The sequence below is a fragment of the Pygocentrus nattereri genome, chromosome 16 (genome assembly GCF_015220715.1).
Source record: "Pygocentrus nattereri isolate fPygNat1 chromosome 16, fPygNat1.pri, whole genome shotgun sequence".
Taxonomy (NCBI): Eukaryota; Metazoa; Chordata; class Actinopteri; order Characiformes; family Serrasalmidae; genus Pygocentrus; species Pygocentrus nattereri.
The window spans coordinates 11999504-12017758 of NC_051226.1; the positions used below are offsets into that span (position 1 = coordinate 11999504).

The following is an 18255-nucleotide window of genomic DNA, read 5'->3' on the forward strand; positions in this document are numbered from 1 at the left end:
GGTATTTAAGGCTTGTAGAGTCTGTTATGATAAAAAGGTGGTTCCACTGTGCAGAAGCAGAGTAAGGAGTGCCTGATTGCCTTGTTTTTTTCCCCAGAAGTTTTAAGACTTTTATTTGCACTGCTACACAGTTGGTGCATCAAAATGCTGAATTGTGCAGCTGCACTCACAATTGTAGCAAAATACAGGTCAATAACAAATACAAATGATAAGAAATCTGTGAACATTGTAAGGTTTAGACATGACATATTACCAACCCAGGATATAGACATGTTAATAAATTGACACAGTAATTGGTTTATTGTCCTTACTCTGAGTGAATAATGTCTAATAAAATGCCATAACAAAATGTCCACTATACCATGCTATGCAAATGCATTTATGCCTTTTAGTTATATAACCACCGTGCATTTATTATTTTGTGTAAGATATGCACTATGCAATTGCATGACGCTCAAACCCGAAATATTAATGTGCAGAAGCTTGCTATGCATGCAGAGCGTGCTGGAACTGCAAAGTTTGCTTGCTCCGTTTTATCAGGCTTGCTCATAGCCTCTGGCTCTGGCTTATTTCAATAACTTGAATGCTTTGAGCAGGAGGAGCAAGTTAGAGTGCCAGAGAGAGCCCTCCAGAGTGCACAGATTTGGAGAAAGAGCTTCTTGCAAGCTACCGCAGATATGCCAAGCAAAAAGAGAAGTCATGGACGTCGGAGAAAACCCAAACAGGTATGCCACATACATGCACATACTTTACACTATACTTTTCTTTATTCGTTACAATTCAACTCTGTGACTGTCAAAGCATAACCTACACGTAATGTACTAGCTACAAGCCGTCTACTGTAAGTCACTGCCATTTAACAGGTCAATCTTGCGGTTACTAATCAGAGAGACAGCAAAGTTTTGCATTCCTATGTTAATTGGGGTTACGAGCTGAGATTCCAACCCTGAGATGTTAAGTAAATTTCATCCGACAAACAATCAGTACTGAACAAGCTTCTTGCTGTAATCCGAATCACCCTGACAACTAAAAACACACAATATTTCTAATAAATATTTTAATGAATAACAAAAGTGTCATACGCTTAACCGACTCTTCACAACTACCTGTTGTTTATGTTGGCATAATTCGAGTTCATTTTATGATAAACAACTTATAGATAATGAAAATGGCAAATGGGAGGTTACTACTAAGCAATCTTGTATAATGTCTATACCACATATAGTACTTTGTCCTTTGTTACGCACTCATATAACAATGAACAAATTATCTAAGATCTAAAAGGTCTTTACTAACCAAGAACATGAAGAAAGTATTTGCAAAAAAAAAAAGAAGAGAAAAAAAGCCTTGTTAAGTTAGTTTGCAAGGAATTTGCTATTGCGCAACACTCAGCGCCAGCCCAGCTGAAACATGTAATAGGCTACTGGCCATTTTCTTAGACCCAGATTAAGTTCAAGCCTAGATTAAAATGAATCTGTAATGGTGAAACACCACTGGCATTGCATTTTAGTCTTTATATAGGAATAGGCTTAGTCTGTATCTGGGAGACTGGCTGACAAAGTGTTCATGAATTATTAAAGCAAGGCTGGTATGATGGCTTATTCACAAATAAGTTGTTTTTTATTACTTTAAAATAAAAAAGGCATAAGACTAACCTTGAATATCTTCTGTACATTTCACCAACCCAATTTCTTATTTTAAAGTGGTTATGGGCTTGGTTAGTAATGACCCTTACAAAAAAGACCTGCATGATTACAAAAAATACTATAAGAAATCTACATTGCTGCATAATATTTCTATAATCATCTATAATACTTTCACCTCAATTGTTTGTGTTCCAGTGCATTTGCAAGGAAATGCAAAAATCACTGCAACAGAATGTAAAAATATTTTTCGAGAGAACATAAAACATTTGCATGAGAACACAAAATTATTGCATGGGATCGCTTAGGTTTTAGTTAATTACAATGAATAAAAATTAATTAAAATTGGTAAATGTTTTAGATGTTTCCTCACAACTGGAAGTGAAAAGAATGAAACCCCCTTTCATTTCGTAACATTAATGTGCAAATCCTAAACCTTTTGGTTAGCATAACGGCTAATTAATGTTCCGACCTAGCTAGCAGCTCTGCTGCCTTAATCTTCTGAATTAACGTCAGGAGTTTCGTGCTTTATTAATACTAGGACATTCATAATTTTCTGCATTTTTAGAAACACTCCAAGAATTCAGCCCAAAGGTGAAGAGGAGAAACGTTTCTAAATCTCTTACGTGGAGAGTTCGGGGTCAGGCAAAGATAGCATTTAGCACTGTTAGCTAGCTACATTTGTTTTCTTCTCATGAATGAACTGAGACATCAATACGTTTTCAGTCTTTTTCACGCCTGGAAACACATTTCTCTCCATCCTTAGCTACAGCCCAACACCATAAGGCAGCTTATGATTCAACAGCTTAAGCCACGTTGAGACAGATCATTATAGCGGGTTTCAGTCGAGAGGAAAAGGCTTAACGTAAAACTGACACTTGCTCTGTCGGCGTTATGACCAGTAAGATAACGTAAGATAAAGCTAGTGAAGTTTGGTTTTGCCAGGTCGTTGATTAAGCAGTAGAACCCAAGAGGGAGTTATCGCGAAATAACATGAGTTTTGGGAGCCGTAGATCGCGATATTGACGATAACGCACGACCTTGGGTGTTCTATTGCTTTTAAACAACAGTTAAATAAGGCAAGAAATAAATAAATTGAGCCGTCAACGTGACATGTAATATGTTTTAATGTCAGCAGTTCCTTCCACCACAATTACAGGTTAGTTCCTTAACAAGCAGCTTGTTGCTACGCCAGAGTTACCAGCTCCGCTCACTCCGCTCCACAGCCGGCCGTTCACGCTCCAGCTCCACACAGACCAACTGACAGTTTGAGAATTTAGTGCAATCTCGTCTTCAGAGTATGACTGTCGATCAAATGTGATCTTAAAATGATCAATATTATGTTTGTGCAAACAGAAATATAGCTTGGGCGTCTCGTAGCACAGTCGTTGCTTCGCAACGGCGTCTCAGCGGAGTGATACGGTGTTGGTGAAAAACCCGTGACGTTATCAGAGCCGGTTTTTGAGGGTCCTGGCCACTCCCTATTCCCCGGGACTGCTAAACAGCAGAGGGCGCTCGCGAGTGAGCCCTCAATGAATGGGAGTGAGTGGAGCTCAACGGCTAAAAACGAAAAGCTAAAATAGTTTCTAATCACTTGTCCAGTACGTTTCTTTAATTTTTAGAAAGAAGAAGGATGCATTTCACTAAAAAAGCAAAGAAATCTCACCTATGTATTTCCTTCTTTCTACAGCAAACGGGTTTGGGCAGCAGATGGCGGGCTTTACCGGTAGGGCCTGGTGATTGATCGGCGAGCGGAGCAGCTCATTGGCTGTTCGCGCTCACTGACGTCATGAACATACATGAGGCGCCGTTTTAAACTCGAGTTTAAAAGCTCTTAAAAATATAACAGCGGTGTTAAAATGTTTACTGCTGTTCAGTGTTCAGGAAATGAATGTATTCTTTTACACTAAAAAGGTTATAAGCTATGATTTTGCTCAAATGCTCCGTATCAACCCATTCATTGTGGACTCGCGCCCTCTAGCGTTTGTTCTCCTCTCTACAAACTCTCATGAAATATCAGCTCGGCCAGAGCGCCTATAAACCAATCAGCTTGCGCCGCCGGAACTGACTGTTGTGTAATTTAGTACTAACCGCAGTTCTTGCCCCCTATTAAAGAAGAATTCAACCCATTTATCAAAACTTCTGCTCAGGTCAGTCGTTGAGATGTAAACAAAGTCATCCAGGGCAGTTTGCTTTGTTACGACAAAAATGTTCACACTGGCAGAAAACAGACATCTGAAGAGTTTATGTCTGTACAAGCTCTCTCACAAAAAGTTACTACAGTAAATGGTTATGCCTGCTCTGCTGATGTCTGATTGTTGCGACAGTCTTTCGGTGTAAAATAATAGACCTACACTCACGGCGGAGAGATGCAAGGCGTGGTGAGGCGAAATAGTCCCTAATAAAACTCAGTTTTTTCAGATGTACATCTATTTCACCATCATCGTCGTTACATCCAGATACTCCGAAGACTCGAGTAGTTTCACTGGTGGTTTTGGGTGGTAAATAACATCATTATTCGCACTGTAAACACAGCAGCTCCTGGTTCCCATCACCATCACTATGGAGAAACCCAAGTCGGTAAGTTTCTCTACAGGGAAGCATTTCAAGCCAAACCACTCTGAACGACTTTGATGATATCGTGGCGATTAAACTGTGCAGAGGTTTTGAAAAACTGGTGGGATTTCCCTTTAAGGTTTTCCTGACGATCAAAGACGAAGGTTGTGCAGTTCCTGTAAATCTGCAGGACTGACTAAAGTTGACTGTAATGAGTTAGGGAGAGATTGCTCAGCGTGTCTGCATGGACGGGAGTGGCGCTTGAGGAATGCGAGACGACCTGACGAAGTGATCACAGGTCTGAGGTTGTAGTTTAGCCTCGTGTTTTGGAGGAGAGTTGGTCTTATCCAGCGCGTCTCTCTCCGGCTCCGTTTGCCCCATGGCGTACGCTGCGTACTACATGAAAACCGTAAGTAGAGCACGCTGAAGGAAACAGGCTACAGGCTCCCAGAGCAGGGCGAGCAGCATTGAGCTAAACCCAACTGTCCTCTGGGCGTGTTTGACTTGGTGCGTTGAAGCTGACGGAGCTCGCACGCACAGATTAGTCTCCACACCACTATCCGTGAAATAAATCACGATGACTTGGGTCGAGCTTCTAAACAGTGATAGAAACTTGAGATGGTAGAACTTGGACGTTTTCTAGGTTCTTCTTTGGTAAAGGAAATGGTTTTGCTTAGAACCCCGAGTCCTATACACACTATGTCGTGCTTGAATGCTCTGCATGATGAAATGCTTCTTGGAAAACCGTTCTGCACAGCACCAAATATGGTTCTCCTATTGTTGGGTTGTCATGCTTTTAACAACAACCCTTTTGGTGCTATGTAGAACCACTTTCGATACGGTTCTTTACATAGTGAAATGGTTCTTGGAGAATGGCTGTATATGGTTCTATATAGAACCTTTTTGAAAATGGTTCTATGTAACACTAAAAAGGGTTCTTGTATTGTCCCAATGTCAAGGTTTTAACAGTAGAAGAACCCTTTTTAGTGTTATATAGAAACATTTTCTAAAGAGTTCTTTACATTGTGAAATGGTTCTTAGAGAATGGCTGTATATGGTTCTATATAGAACCTTTTTGAAAATGGTTCTATGTGACACTAAAAAGGGTTCGTCTACTGTCCCAATGTCAAGCTTTTAACAGTAGAAGAACCCTTTTTGATGTTATATTGAAGAGTTTTCAAAAAAGTTCTACATGACACGTTCTCCATAAACCTGAAGAGTCTTTGCACCATGCAAATAACCTATTAAGCATGAAATGGTTCTATATACAACTCATGGTTCTAAATAGAACCAATGCCTTTACTAAACAACCCATGAACATTATTATAATGTGTAGACTTGGACATTTGTGTCTTTGAAAGCTCTGGATTATGTTTTTACTTGCTTCAAAATATCATCATCATCATCATCTTCATCATCGTCATTCACCGCTTAATCCAGATAGGGTCGCGGTAGCTTCAAAATATCCTACAGCTTAATTACCACACCACTAGTACTGTACTAAAACATTGGTAGATATCTGAGCTGGGTTTGTCATGCAGTCACTGGAATCAGATGAATGAAGTCAGGATGAGTGTCTGAGACTAGCTGGGCTTTGAAAGGTTAGAGCTGCAGAAAGTTCATCATGATGTTATTGACTAGAGATTGTAATTGTGTTAAAATAAGCGAATGACTGAGTTTAACCTGCATTTATGAAAAGTTTTCAGTGTGTTAGTGTAAAAAAAAAATTGTGGCGGTTTATGATGGTAACTGTCCATCTTGGTCATTGTCTAGACTCTCAGAAATAAAGGTGCCAAAAGAGTTCTTTGAGTGACGCCAGGGAGGGAACCCTTTTAGTTCTTTGTGTGAGTGTGAAGAACCTTTTTGAAAATCTCTTGCATGATGAGAAGGTTCAAGAAAAGAACCATAAAATTAGGTTAGAACTAACTGCATTATGTGAAGATTATTGAAACCTTTAAAAAGTCATTCATATTCACAAATCTCTTTTTCAAAAATGTTTCCAAAGTGCTCATTCTATGGCATCTCTCAAATAACCCTTAATGGCACCTTTTTAAGAGAGTTTCTGTTTCTGAAACTGCATAAATGTATTTCTCTCTGTCTACCATCAGCAATGTGTCAGGGTCTCAAGTACGATAATATTAACGTGGTGCAAACCAGTTCCAGGAGACCCCAAACACTACGTTTTACCTCTAATTCAACTGACCACTTTCAGGAAGGGCTTCATACATAGATCATGTTTTAGAGAAGGCAAAACATAAAGGTGCAAAGGTGTCCTCAGGCCTATTAATGAGATCCATCGATTGTGGGCGGGTCAGTCAGATTAATCAGATGCATATTTGAGTCATCTTGGAACTTTGTCTCCACCTAGTGTACAGTATGCATGTCTAATAGAGTGTATTCTGTACAATTGTGTTGCAGGTTATCAGGACACCTCACATCAGTTCAGCCTTAATCTAAAGAATATGACACTTATAGGTGTGACGGGTCAGGTTTGCTTTACTTACTTAGCTCAGCACCCAGGATTAAACTTTCAGAACTTGTGAATCTGATTGTTGTGACAGGTTAATTTCCCGAGGTAGACCGCTGTAGCTCAATCATGAGAACTTGTCTGACATAAAAGACCTCAGTAGGATCAGTTAGACATATCAGTCGTGTGAGAGCATGTCTGTTGGCAAATTAGCATATAAAATATCAGTCTTGTGTGACACAGTGGGGTCCAAACACCTGAGACCACTAGGGAAAATGCATGTTTTTTCATTACAAGTGATATTATCGAGTGAAAAGGGGAATCTTTGAAGTATTTATATGAATTTCAGAATTTCTTAATATTTGGTACAGTATGTCCCCCTTTTTCTTTGATGACAACATGTGCCTGAGCTGGCGTGGACTTCACAAGTTTGTGCAACAGCCTCTGACCAAGATCAAGTCTACCTCATCTGAACACAAGCTTTAGCGGAAGAGATGAGACAAAAAAAAGATTCTAAGACTTCCTGTTGTTTATTTCCAAGTTTAAATGAAAAATCCCACATTTTCAATGTGGTCTTAGATTTGTGGACCAAGCTGTACTTCTGTTTTCACTTCAACAGTTTGATCAGAGTTATAATCATTTTCTGTCAGCTTTCTCATCATGCATGATGCTGATTGGTTCATTTAGCTGTTTTTACTGCCCATGGTTCTAAGTTATTGGGTTTACATGTGACTTTCTTACCTAGAAAGTGTGCTCATGGCCTCTTAGAAAGTGACACTATTGCAGTGTCCTGTGACTGTGAGATGTGAACTCAGGAACTATGCATGACTAAAAATACCCTGGATGGCTCAGTGGCTCCTTTTTCAATGACATACTCAGGGCACTGGACAGGCCAAGGCCCACTGAACTCAGTATGGTGTTGCCGCATATGCATTTGCATCTGCATACGTTTACATATACATGCACAAACTGCATTTGAACACTCAATGCACAAATGTGCTATGCTTAGACATGCATAGATATTTGCTCTCATGCAAAGAGTTTAGGATACTAAGGCGATAAAGCACCTCTGAAAGAGTGCTACACTTTGATAGCATGAAAGAAAAAGTGACTTGTGCGTTCCTTAAGATGCAGTAGCTGGTTCAACAGGCCTGTTGAGTTCCCAGCTGAACCTTTAGGTGTGACTACAAGAGTCTATCAATCATCTTGTCTGTTTCAGATCTGTTCATTACGTTTGTGGGTGTGACTGTCTTTGTTTTGTTCAGCATGGACCTGGTTCTGTGTGTTTTCCCAGGCATGAAGATAAAAAAGCTCTGTATTGTGCTCAGAGAAGTCAGACCTCATTCCTACGCTTATCAGAAGATAGGAGGTTATCAATAACATGTTTAACATGTCTGTGCTGGATTGACACCTGTTGCCCACGCTGACCTCATAGATCCTGCTCTATTTGTTCTTCTTTTCATATGGGCTTTACATTAGGAGCACCTTTGGTGCCTAAAGTTATTTATAACTTGCTGGTGCTTGTTGTTATTCTGTGAAGTATATGGTGAAAGAATATGTTCCATGTCTAGTTAGTGTCATGTTGCAGTTTCCTTTACATTTCATTCTTAATCCTTTTCATGTGGATGTAGCTCCATCTGATCTGCCTCCCTTTTCTGAGTCTACTAGGAAACAGGCAACAGGTGAGTATTACAGGTAGGTGTTCAGGTAAGAATCACACACACACACACACACACACACACACACACACACACACAGTCTGGTAATGGGCAACGCATTTGCCTCATCTGGACTCAAAGGAACTTGCCAATAACCTTTACAAAGGTCTAATGTTGACAGGATTTTTGCTTTGCCCAGTCTTTCAGATTTTTTTTTTCACACAAAATCCTTGTGTGTCCTCCATCCTTTTTTTGGGATCAGGACTACTGGGCTGCACAATTTGCTGGTTGAAGGCTCTATTACCCCCATCTGAAGTATGGTCTCTACCTCTATCTTCAGATTTGGGATCAGACACGCCGGTGCTCTGCAGTCGGTTTGCTGAATTGGCTCACTTTTCAGCAGTCTGATGTTGTGCTAGATGTCATCTGTCCTATCAGGGTCTGCTCTGAAGAGTCCTGGAGGGATGGCTCTCTCCAGTTCCTCGTGCTGTGTGTTGTGAGACAAATCAGGTGCTGAGCTGCTCTCACTGGCTGTTTGGAAGTACTGCTCTATGTTTTCTTCCTCGTCTTGAACAGCTCAAACCCACAGTTGCTCTGAACTGTTGTGGTCTGCCTCTTTCCATGCCTTCAGCATGTTGATGTGGAATGTTTGTGTCTTTTTTCTCCTTTCAGGAAGAGATAACTCATAGGTTGTCCGATTGACCCTTCTGAGCACCTCATAAGGCCCGTGCCACTTTGCTAAAAGACTGGTGTCAGACGTTGACAGAAGGACCAGAGCTTTCTCGCCTGGCTTGAGCTCTCTGTTCCTTGCAATCATACTATGTCTTTTGCCATAGTTGTGCCTTCCCCATGTTTCCCCTCACAAGCTCTGTGATCTTTGACATTTTTTCTCTCATTTTGAGGACGTGTGAGAGAACGTTCAGCCTTTGTGCTGCGTACTTGCCTTCCCAGGCATCTTTCAGAACATCTAATGGTCCTCTCACCACTCTACCATAGAGAAGCTGGAATGGTGAAAATCCCTTTGATGCTTGTGGCACCTCCTGGTATGCAAACAGGACATGCGGGAGCCATGTGTCCTAATCTGCTCTGACCTCGGAGACAAAACAGCATAGCATAGACTTCTGGGTCTGGATGAAGCATTCAGTTAGCCCGTCAGTCTGAGGGTGGTATGGTGTGGTTCTGATACCCCTAACCCCAAGTAGTTTAAAAACGTCAGTGAGCTGCCTGGATGTACAATTAGACCCCTGATCCGTTAAAATCTCTTTTGGAATTCCTACGTGTGAGGTAAGTTGAATTAAGGCATTGACGATCTGCCTTGTCTTCACCTTTCTCAATGCAAATGCTTCTGGGTACCTCGTTGCATAATCACATATTACTAAGATATAGCAGTTATCCCCACAACTTCTTGGAATAGGTCCTGCTATGTCCATGGCAATATGCAAAAATGGAACATCTACAATGGACAAGTTAATCATGTACTTCTCAAAGGGGCTGTAAGCTGGCATTCAGGACATGCTTTAAAATATTGTTCCACATCTTGGTATTGACGTAGCCAGTGATTCCTAGTGTCTATCCTGCTTAGTGTTTTGATGGTCCCCATATGACATTTACATTTACAGCATGTAGCAGACGCTCTTATCCAGAGTGACTTAAAAGAAGTGCTTTGTCTATGTAGAGAAAGTATCTTTGCTAGTTACCAACAGGTTAGAGAGAGCTCAGATACTGCTAGAAACAACAAGTCACTGTTGACACCCAGAGAAAAAGGAACAGAGTTGAACACAGAAGGGTGCAATACAATACAATACAATACAATACAATACAATACAATACAATACACTACAATAAACTGCAATACACAGTGCAATACAATAAAGTACAATATATAAGTGCAGCATATATGACCTGCCCAAGGCCCTGAGTGTTCAAGTTTAAGTACTTGCTGCCTTAAGTTTTTGGGTGCTGCAAGCTGTTCATACTTGCCCTTAATTTTGTATAAAATGTTGTCTATTAAAATGAACTGTTTGTCAGCTTCAGCTGTGGCTTCAGTACATTATAAAAACAAAGGTTTCAGCGTAGGGTGCTGAGGTAGGTGTTACACATACACAGTCTCTGGTGATGGGTAACGCGTTTGCCTCATCACAGTGACATAAACATATGATTGGAGAAGCTAATAATTGTGGGAAATAACTGATATAATTAAATAAAAATTACTTTACCTCTATTTACTTAACACAGTTACTGCTGAAAGTAAACAGTGTTTATGTATTTTATTCATTCATAAGGAGGAGTTTTTGACATATTTGGATCAAATAGATGTGCTTTTTTATTGCATATTTTAGGCCAGAGAAGTTACTTATAGACTGTTCTCGCTAAAAGTTACTCATGGGTCTATGCTCCTTTTGAGCCCTAGTTGAGTTGGACTACCAATATTTAATACTATATGCATTATACTCAGATTATTCACTGCTGTTTCTCCACCCAGAAGATACCTGCAGGGACCCATGAGCTAATAGATCAGTTACTTCTCTCTAGAAAACCTGAACTTTACTCCCACAAAGATACAAAATATATTGCAGTGCGGTCTGATGTGTATGTTACTGAAATTGACCTCCTGTCAGGGAATTTATGGAAGTTGAAGAGTCCACACCCTCCAGTAATCTGTGGAACAGGCACGCTTTGTCCTCTCTGTGTGAGTCCTGTTGTACTTGGAGCATTTTGTGAGATCCCAGCTTTAAAAAAATATTCACTCCCTCACTGCCCCTGTTTCTGTGTTTGTAGAGTACATGTTTTTTTCCCCACACTAAACCAGTCAGAATGCATCATGTTAGATATATTAATAAAATGATTCATTATTATTAATCCCCATTTCTGTTTTGCTGCCATCAGTACAGTGCCTGGAACTATTTACATAATGCCTTTCAATTGAAAAAAGTGAAAAAGGTATGCTCCTGATCTATAGGTTTATTACTCAGTTATCAATCTTAAAGGGCCCATATCCGTTTCTTTTGTTGTTTATTCCTGTGTTCCACTTATGACGTTTGTGTGGATTCATCCAGAAAACAGTTTTACATACCCATTTTCCAACATCTTCTCATCCCACAAAAGAACAGCCTGCTTTTGTTACTGTGCCTTTAAGACTTATATATGTAAATGTTTTGAATGGATGTGCTGTATTAGGCTTTGTTAAAAAGCACCGTGAATAGGCGGGACTAAATTGCAAAATATACACGTAAATGCGGAAGTTTTTCATGACATCACATAAACATTGAGTGGAAAACGGGCTGTTTTTGTAATCTAGCTTTCATGTATGTCCTGAATGGACTCCAGAGTGAGTGGTAATGTAATATTTACTTTTAAAGCGAGGAAATTTTTTCCACGATATAGTGCTTTTAAGATCAGTCAGTACCTATTATAAATTATTATCTGATCAAATTTGAAACTAATACATAAGTTATGTAGATATGACTGCGAGAGATGGGCGTATGGGTCACATACGGACCCTTGTTAACTGGTTTAAAGAGTTCAGTGTATGGCCAGCACAGCTCTCTTTCTGTCATCTCGCATTGTGGAAGACAGAGATGTCTGTTCATGTCATTCGTGAGTCATTTAGGTGGAAGAGTCCCAGTTCAGCGCCAACCCCCCACCATCTCCTCCCACACCCCCCTGCCCCACCACATGTGCTATTTCTGATGCATGGTCCACCCTGCTGCCTGCCCTGACTCCACCCCTTCCCTTCTTTCCCCTCCCCTTCTCTCAGTGACTGGAACATGCTGTAGCTGAGAGAGGAGGGACTGAGGGAAAGAGTGTGAGAGACTGAGAGGGAAAGTTACAGAGACACACTCTCGCAAACACGCACAGAGCACGCCGGCAGCAAACATGGGCCAGTTTTTCAGCTGGTTTCGGGGCTCACAGGAAACTCCAGCCCTGCAGGACATCGCAGTGGAGCAACAGGTCAATCTTACTGGATATAAACACTCTCAGATTTCAGTAAGGGCGGCATGTGTATGTGCTTTTGTCTAGGTTGGTGACAGCATGTGTAGTGAGCCTGTGTTCGCTGTATGGTTAGAATTAAGGAGCAGAGCTTACTGGCCTGTGTTTGGGTGCATTTTTGATTTGCTGAGCATTTGCACAATCACAAAAGAGGGCAGGGCAAGAGTCAAAGAGTTGCTGGCTTTGCTCCAAGTCAGCCGAAGTTCTAGAGGAGGGGGAGGAAAGGAATGTGAGGGTACTGCTGGGAAAACTGACCCAGAGCTCCAGGACTGGACAGAGAATTTGGTAACACTTTACTGAAGGGCAGTGTTCATAAGACTGTATGACACCTACGTAAGCCTTTAATGACAGATAACTTAAACCTGCATAAACATTTAGAAAGGCTCATTCCAAATGTTTTGACTACCGATGGTTGTCGGCATAAGCCTTTTTAAATGTTTGTGTTGATTTGAACTTAAACTTGACTTGCAGCAGTCATTTCAGTCTTGTGGTTTAAGTCCATTTCTTTATGGGAATTTTGCAACCTCCTGTTGATAAGCATGTTTAAAGTGTAAAAATAGAATATACGGTTGGTATATTTTCTTAGAGGCAATCAAGCTCAGGAAGAAGAATGTTTGCTAGTGTAGGAACCTTAAGTCTTTATCAGTGGAAAAAGTCCATATAAGGTTCCACATTGCTCTGTGGTGCAGCGTCTCTAATTGACATCTTTAAGTCAGCTAGAGCATGTTTACACACGGGTCATGTCCCTAGCCCCTTATCACTTGGACACTTCCTGCAGCTGTAATGTTGCTGCTTAAGCATCATGAGAAGCATTATGTTTCTGTGTTTTTTAAAGCCTGGTCTCGCTCTCTGGTCTGTATTAGGTTGCTAACTCAGGGCCGCGTACTGCACATACCTACAGTGCACTCTGCTACCTCTGTTCAGCATCACCCACTGTTGTCAACAAATGAACAGAGATTAACTGTGAAAGAAGAAATCTTCTGCTGCTCTGTTGGTTGAGCGAGTTCAGCCGAGTGTGAGCATTTAGAGGCACCTAGGAGTAGGTGGAGTCCTGACTTTTCTTATGAATCTGAAAATACTGGATCAGTGACTGATCGGCCCCACCTATCTCTCAGCATTGCTAAACAGATTCTGTGGTTATACAGCAAAGTGCAGCTTTGTATTTTGGCTGTATGTGTTTTTGCCAGTTAAAACACTATACAACTAGAATAAATGCAGCAAAATATAAATATATGTATTTTCACCTTTACTATTTTATAAACGAGAATGTGGTTAGAAGAACAAAGGTTTGGTTCCTCACTTCTCGGTGCGCTCCAGCCATTGCACTGATTTGTTAAATTCAGTCAGCAGCGCTGATTTAATTTAACGAGGGACTGATTAGATAAGCTAGGCATGAGTGGTGACTGAATATATTGGGTTTCCAACATATATATAAAGGGCAGCTTTGGAGACAGTGAATATACTGAAACACATAAAATCACAATCTCCTGTTTATTTGTGTTTATTTTAATGTTAGTGGTTTTGCAAACAAATAAATAAATGAAGTAGGGACGATTAGCTCATGCAGATCCCGTAACACGATCAGTGATGAAATCACAACTTATTGACCTATTACATCACTCGGTCAGTGGTTGTGTTACTGGTGTTGCACACGCTAAAGGGGTTTAGGAAATCAGCCCCTCTGTTTGGAGCTGTTCCATGATGACTGGGCGTTGACCAGATCAGCCTCTTGTTTCCTGTAGCTATGCACAGATATTGATGTGACTTAGTAATTACTTCATTAAATAATAACAACTATTGTTATTTTTATTAGGGATACACTGACATGGAATTCTGATTTGATATAGCAACCCATAATTCCATCCATCCATCCATCCATTTTCTAAGCCGTTGCTCCATCAGGGTCTAGGATCAGCGCAACCCATAATTAACACCTTAAAATATTCCTCAAAGTTATGTAAAATATTCTAAATAATTAAAATAATAATAATCACAAAACACAGTAATAATAGTATTTTTTCCAGCTATCAGCAAATATTGACTACAGATATTTGTATAGTATATAGATAGTATACCGCATTGTTAATATTCTGTAGTAGAAATACATGTTAAGTTACTTAATAACGCCAATGGATAACGCCAATATCAGTGGATTGGTACAACAAGAGTTATTTACTCAGAAATTGGAAAAATAGAAAACTTTCAGTGATCTGAAAATATCAAAATAGTTGTGTAAATATTCACAATTTGAAAAACTAAATACTCCTAATGTTGTTGTTGTTGTTCATATTAGTAAGCCTGTGTGCTAATAAAGCTCTTATGGTCCAAAATATTTTTAAACTGATCTTTGATAACTTCACAACTTTGTATGGTCAGTTTCTGTCATATAATCATGAACATGCTATACATTTCATTGATGTGTCTAATGAACAGGCATTCACTTTATACATGTGTTTTTACACATGCAAAATCAAGAACGGACCCAAATGGGAACCAGTGGAACTCACAGTTGTAGTTCTAGGTGACCCCTTAACACTGCATGCTAATTACATACTAAGGCTTATTATTTATTATCTAAAGGGGCTTCAGTGCAAACTAATGGAGCTTTTCTTGGGTTATAGAAGTGTGTAAAAAAACCCTGGCCTCCACCTACTTGAGAGGCCATCATAGTAACTTTGTCTATTTAGACATTTCTTACCTCTCTAAAGCGTCTAACTGGGCTAGTTAGATTGACTTATTTGGCTGATATGAAACAATATACTGAACTCCTGAACATGCGCTCACCCAAATGTGTACATGTTGAATCAAGCAGAGCTTGTATTTTCACTGTCGGCTGTGCAAGTATGAACAAAACACTCATTCTGTAGAGGCAAGCATACAATAATAGTGTTAGTGTTAGCTTCCTAAATAGCTTATATCACACAAAGTAATAATTCTGAAAAAAGCAATACAAAAACATACAGTTCCACTTTACATTGTGGTGCTTTTATTGGTGATGTAGTAGTGCTTGGTGACTTTATCTTCTCCTGAAGGATCAAATGACTTGCTAAATTGTCATTCACTTCAGCTGCTGGTGTTGCCAAGACAGAAGACCACTCACGAGGATTAATGCAACTTATCCCAGCTCTGCCTGCTTTTAAAAGCTGGAAAACTCCAAAAAATGTACTACAGTCTCAAACACAGCAAAACCATTGTTGTGTTTATGTTTGTACTTGGTGTTACTTCAGTTGAGCAACTTCCATGCTGTCTGGACACAAGTCATCCACCTGGAAACCTTTATGATTGGGTTTGTAGTGCAAACGTTTGTTGAACTGTGTATCTCTTTGTGCTCTTTCAGTGTTGCACTATTGATCTGGACAGTGTGAGATACCAGTGGTAATGGAACATCCTGCCTAAGGCTGCGTGCATCATGTCTGAATGAAGCAGGGCTACAACAGCACTGTGATTCACCACCGTTTCTGTTATTGGTGCTTCTGTCTGTGTATGTTTGTGAGCTTGAGCGCCTGCTTCCTCTGAAGAGTGCTGTCAGATTCCTCAGCTCAGTGTCTGCTAGCTTAATGCTCAGCACTGCACCAGGGTAAACATAGTCCTTGGCACAGCTCAAGCACTAACTGCTTGGGTAAATGCACCCATTAAGTTAGTTCCAGAGTCTCAGGTTCTCCTGGGAATCTGTCACAAACATTGATTGTTATATTTCTGGTCTGTTTGCTCTGGTTGTGGATCATGTTTGCCATCCACATGGGATGTTCTCACACATTGGGTAACTGCAGAAGCTATTTGTGTTCATGTCCCCAGTCACAGAGCAGGGCTGGCGTTGAAGTGGGTGTTTGCATTTAGACTTATGGGAACACTTTATTGCACCACAGACTAGCAGAACATTTAACATATGACCTTAGGAGGTGTTATATTTGGCTGGAATAGTGGACAAACCATCAATGGGAACCATTGATTTAGTATGTACTGCTAAATATGAGGAAATGCAAAGCAGCTGTATTTAGTTGCAGAGCCACAAAGTCAGTTCCCGATAGACAGGCTTTAGAGAAAGAACGAGGGAGGATGGAATTGCTGACCATTTCACACAAGCAAAGGGTGAACTGTTACTAAACCTCAATCACCTTATCACTTTAGTTCCTAATCAGAAAGGCATCAAACCCAGTGTAGCTATTGTGTTGGGTGTGTATGTACAAGCCCTAGTTGTATGATAGGTAGCATATTATATATTTGCTTGGCTTATCTGTGTGTGTGTGTGTGTGTGTGTGTGGTGAATTTGCTTGTAAGGTTATAAGATTTGATTCAATTCACAATACTTCACAGTGTTCACAGTTTGGTATTCTGATGATTTTTGTACAAAATTTGAGTGGAGACATATGATCGACACTAGAGCTGGGCGGCACAGTGGCGTGGTGGGTAGCGCTGTCGCCTCACAGCAAGAAGGGCCTGGGTTTGATTCCCCAGCTGGGCAACCAGGGCCATTTCTGTGTGGAGTTTGCATGTTCTCCCCATGTCTGTGTGGGTTTTCTCTGGTTTCCTCCCACAGTCCAAAAACATGAAGTCAGGCCAATTGGACATAAATGGCCCCTCGGTGTGGTTGTGTATGTCTCTCTGCCCTGTCGGCCTCTCTTCCGCCCAATGACAGCTGAGATAGGCTCGAGCGAACCAGAAGGAGAAGCGGCTTAGCAGAAATTTTAAAGTTTGTAAATGATAAATAATTTACATTTCAAATACAAGGCATTCTGGAGGATAATTTTAATATACCTTCACTCTTGATGTTGTACAGCTTCCCTTAGCTGCATAATAGAATCATTTAATACAATTATTTTGTTTTATTGTTAACAGTGATTCCAAACTTTTGAGCTGTATGTGTGCATGCACACCTCTTCACTGCTCATGTTCACACCTCTGTTCAAAGGTGAGGCTATCATAGTCAGTGCTTTTGTGTGTTTATGGGGTGGAGGCATCCTTGCTGACTGCATTTTCTGCTCTTTATGTTTCTAACCCCACAGACGCAATTAAGTTTCCCACCTTTCATAGCAACTGTTGTGATGGTGGATAAACTTTACAGACTGTTGACAAAAATCTAATGAAGTTATGCTGGAGTTCAGAGTGGCTGCATAATATTGAGGTTCTAGTTTAAAATGCTGCGCTACTGAGCTGGACCGTATTGTTTTAGCTACTCATCTGCTCTTCACACTGGTATGATAAGTATGAAAAGATTAGTAGTGTATGAATGCAGCTTGTTTTAGCACAAGTGTAGCTGAACATGGATAAATACAGTAACGACCAGCAATTACCTATTTTCCAGCGTGGTGTAGTCACCCAGCTCTCTAATGCAGAAGGCTTAAAAGCTAGAAATTGTCTGCATATAAAATTTATGTTGGTCATTATTGCTTCTGTGTGCAAAGAAAGAGATCTAGTAAATGCCTCAGTGATGGTTTGTACTACATTTTGGTAGTTTATATCCCAAGGTCCATGGGAGTGAAAGCCATGATTTGGCCCAACAGATTTGTTGTGCCCATCCAAACCCACACTCCTCACAGTTCGAGAGTTGTGTAATCTTTGCTGAAGCTGCATTCTTTTGGTCCAGTCCTGCAAAATTTGTTGTATTGTTCCCTGAGTTTGCTGTGAAGAGTAATTCCCTGCTTCAGATTTCTGCACCTGTTTGTATGCTGCCTGTGTTAGTACAGATGACTGGTTGAGCAGACAGTCTGCTTCAGAAACAAAACATTCTTTCACTAGGCCAGATTCATGCTGAGGTCATCATCTCACTTCTGATTGGTTTAAACGCCTTGCGGGTGGGGAGGTAGTTTGGCCTCAGAGTTACTTGTCAACAGATAAAGGTTGCTAAGTGACTCTACTGTCCACGCCTCTTTCCTCAGCCTTGCTGAAGTCAGCATTATGAGCTCACACTTCTTCAGAAACCCTCCCACCTCCTGAGTACAGC

General features: G+C 40.5%; 1 protein-coding gene across 28 annotated transcripts in view; it reads left to right on the forward strand.

Annotated features, from left to right (window-relative positions):
- The first annotated feature begins 601 nt into the window (after window positions 1-601).
- The window catches only part of cast (calpastatin), a 49608-nt gene continuing 31954 nt past the window's right edge, over window positions 602-18255 (forward strand). For 6 of the 28 annotated variants that reach the window (XM_017715233.2, XM_037545747.1, XM_037545748.1 and 3 more), the window contains exon 1: window positions 12086-12311. In XM_017715233.2, coding sequence (XP_017570722.2) covers window positions 12201-12311 — 111 coding nt within the window. In that variant the 5' untranslated portion in view covers window positions 12086-12200. Of the gene's footprint in view, window positions 726-4398; window positions 4609-12081; window positions 12312-18255 lie in introns of those variants that run through there. The other 22 variants (XM_017715162.2, XM_037545746.1, XM_017715180.2 and 19 more) reach the window with 12 other exon arrangements.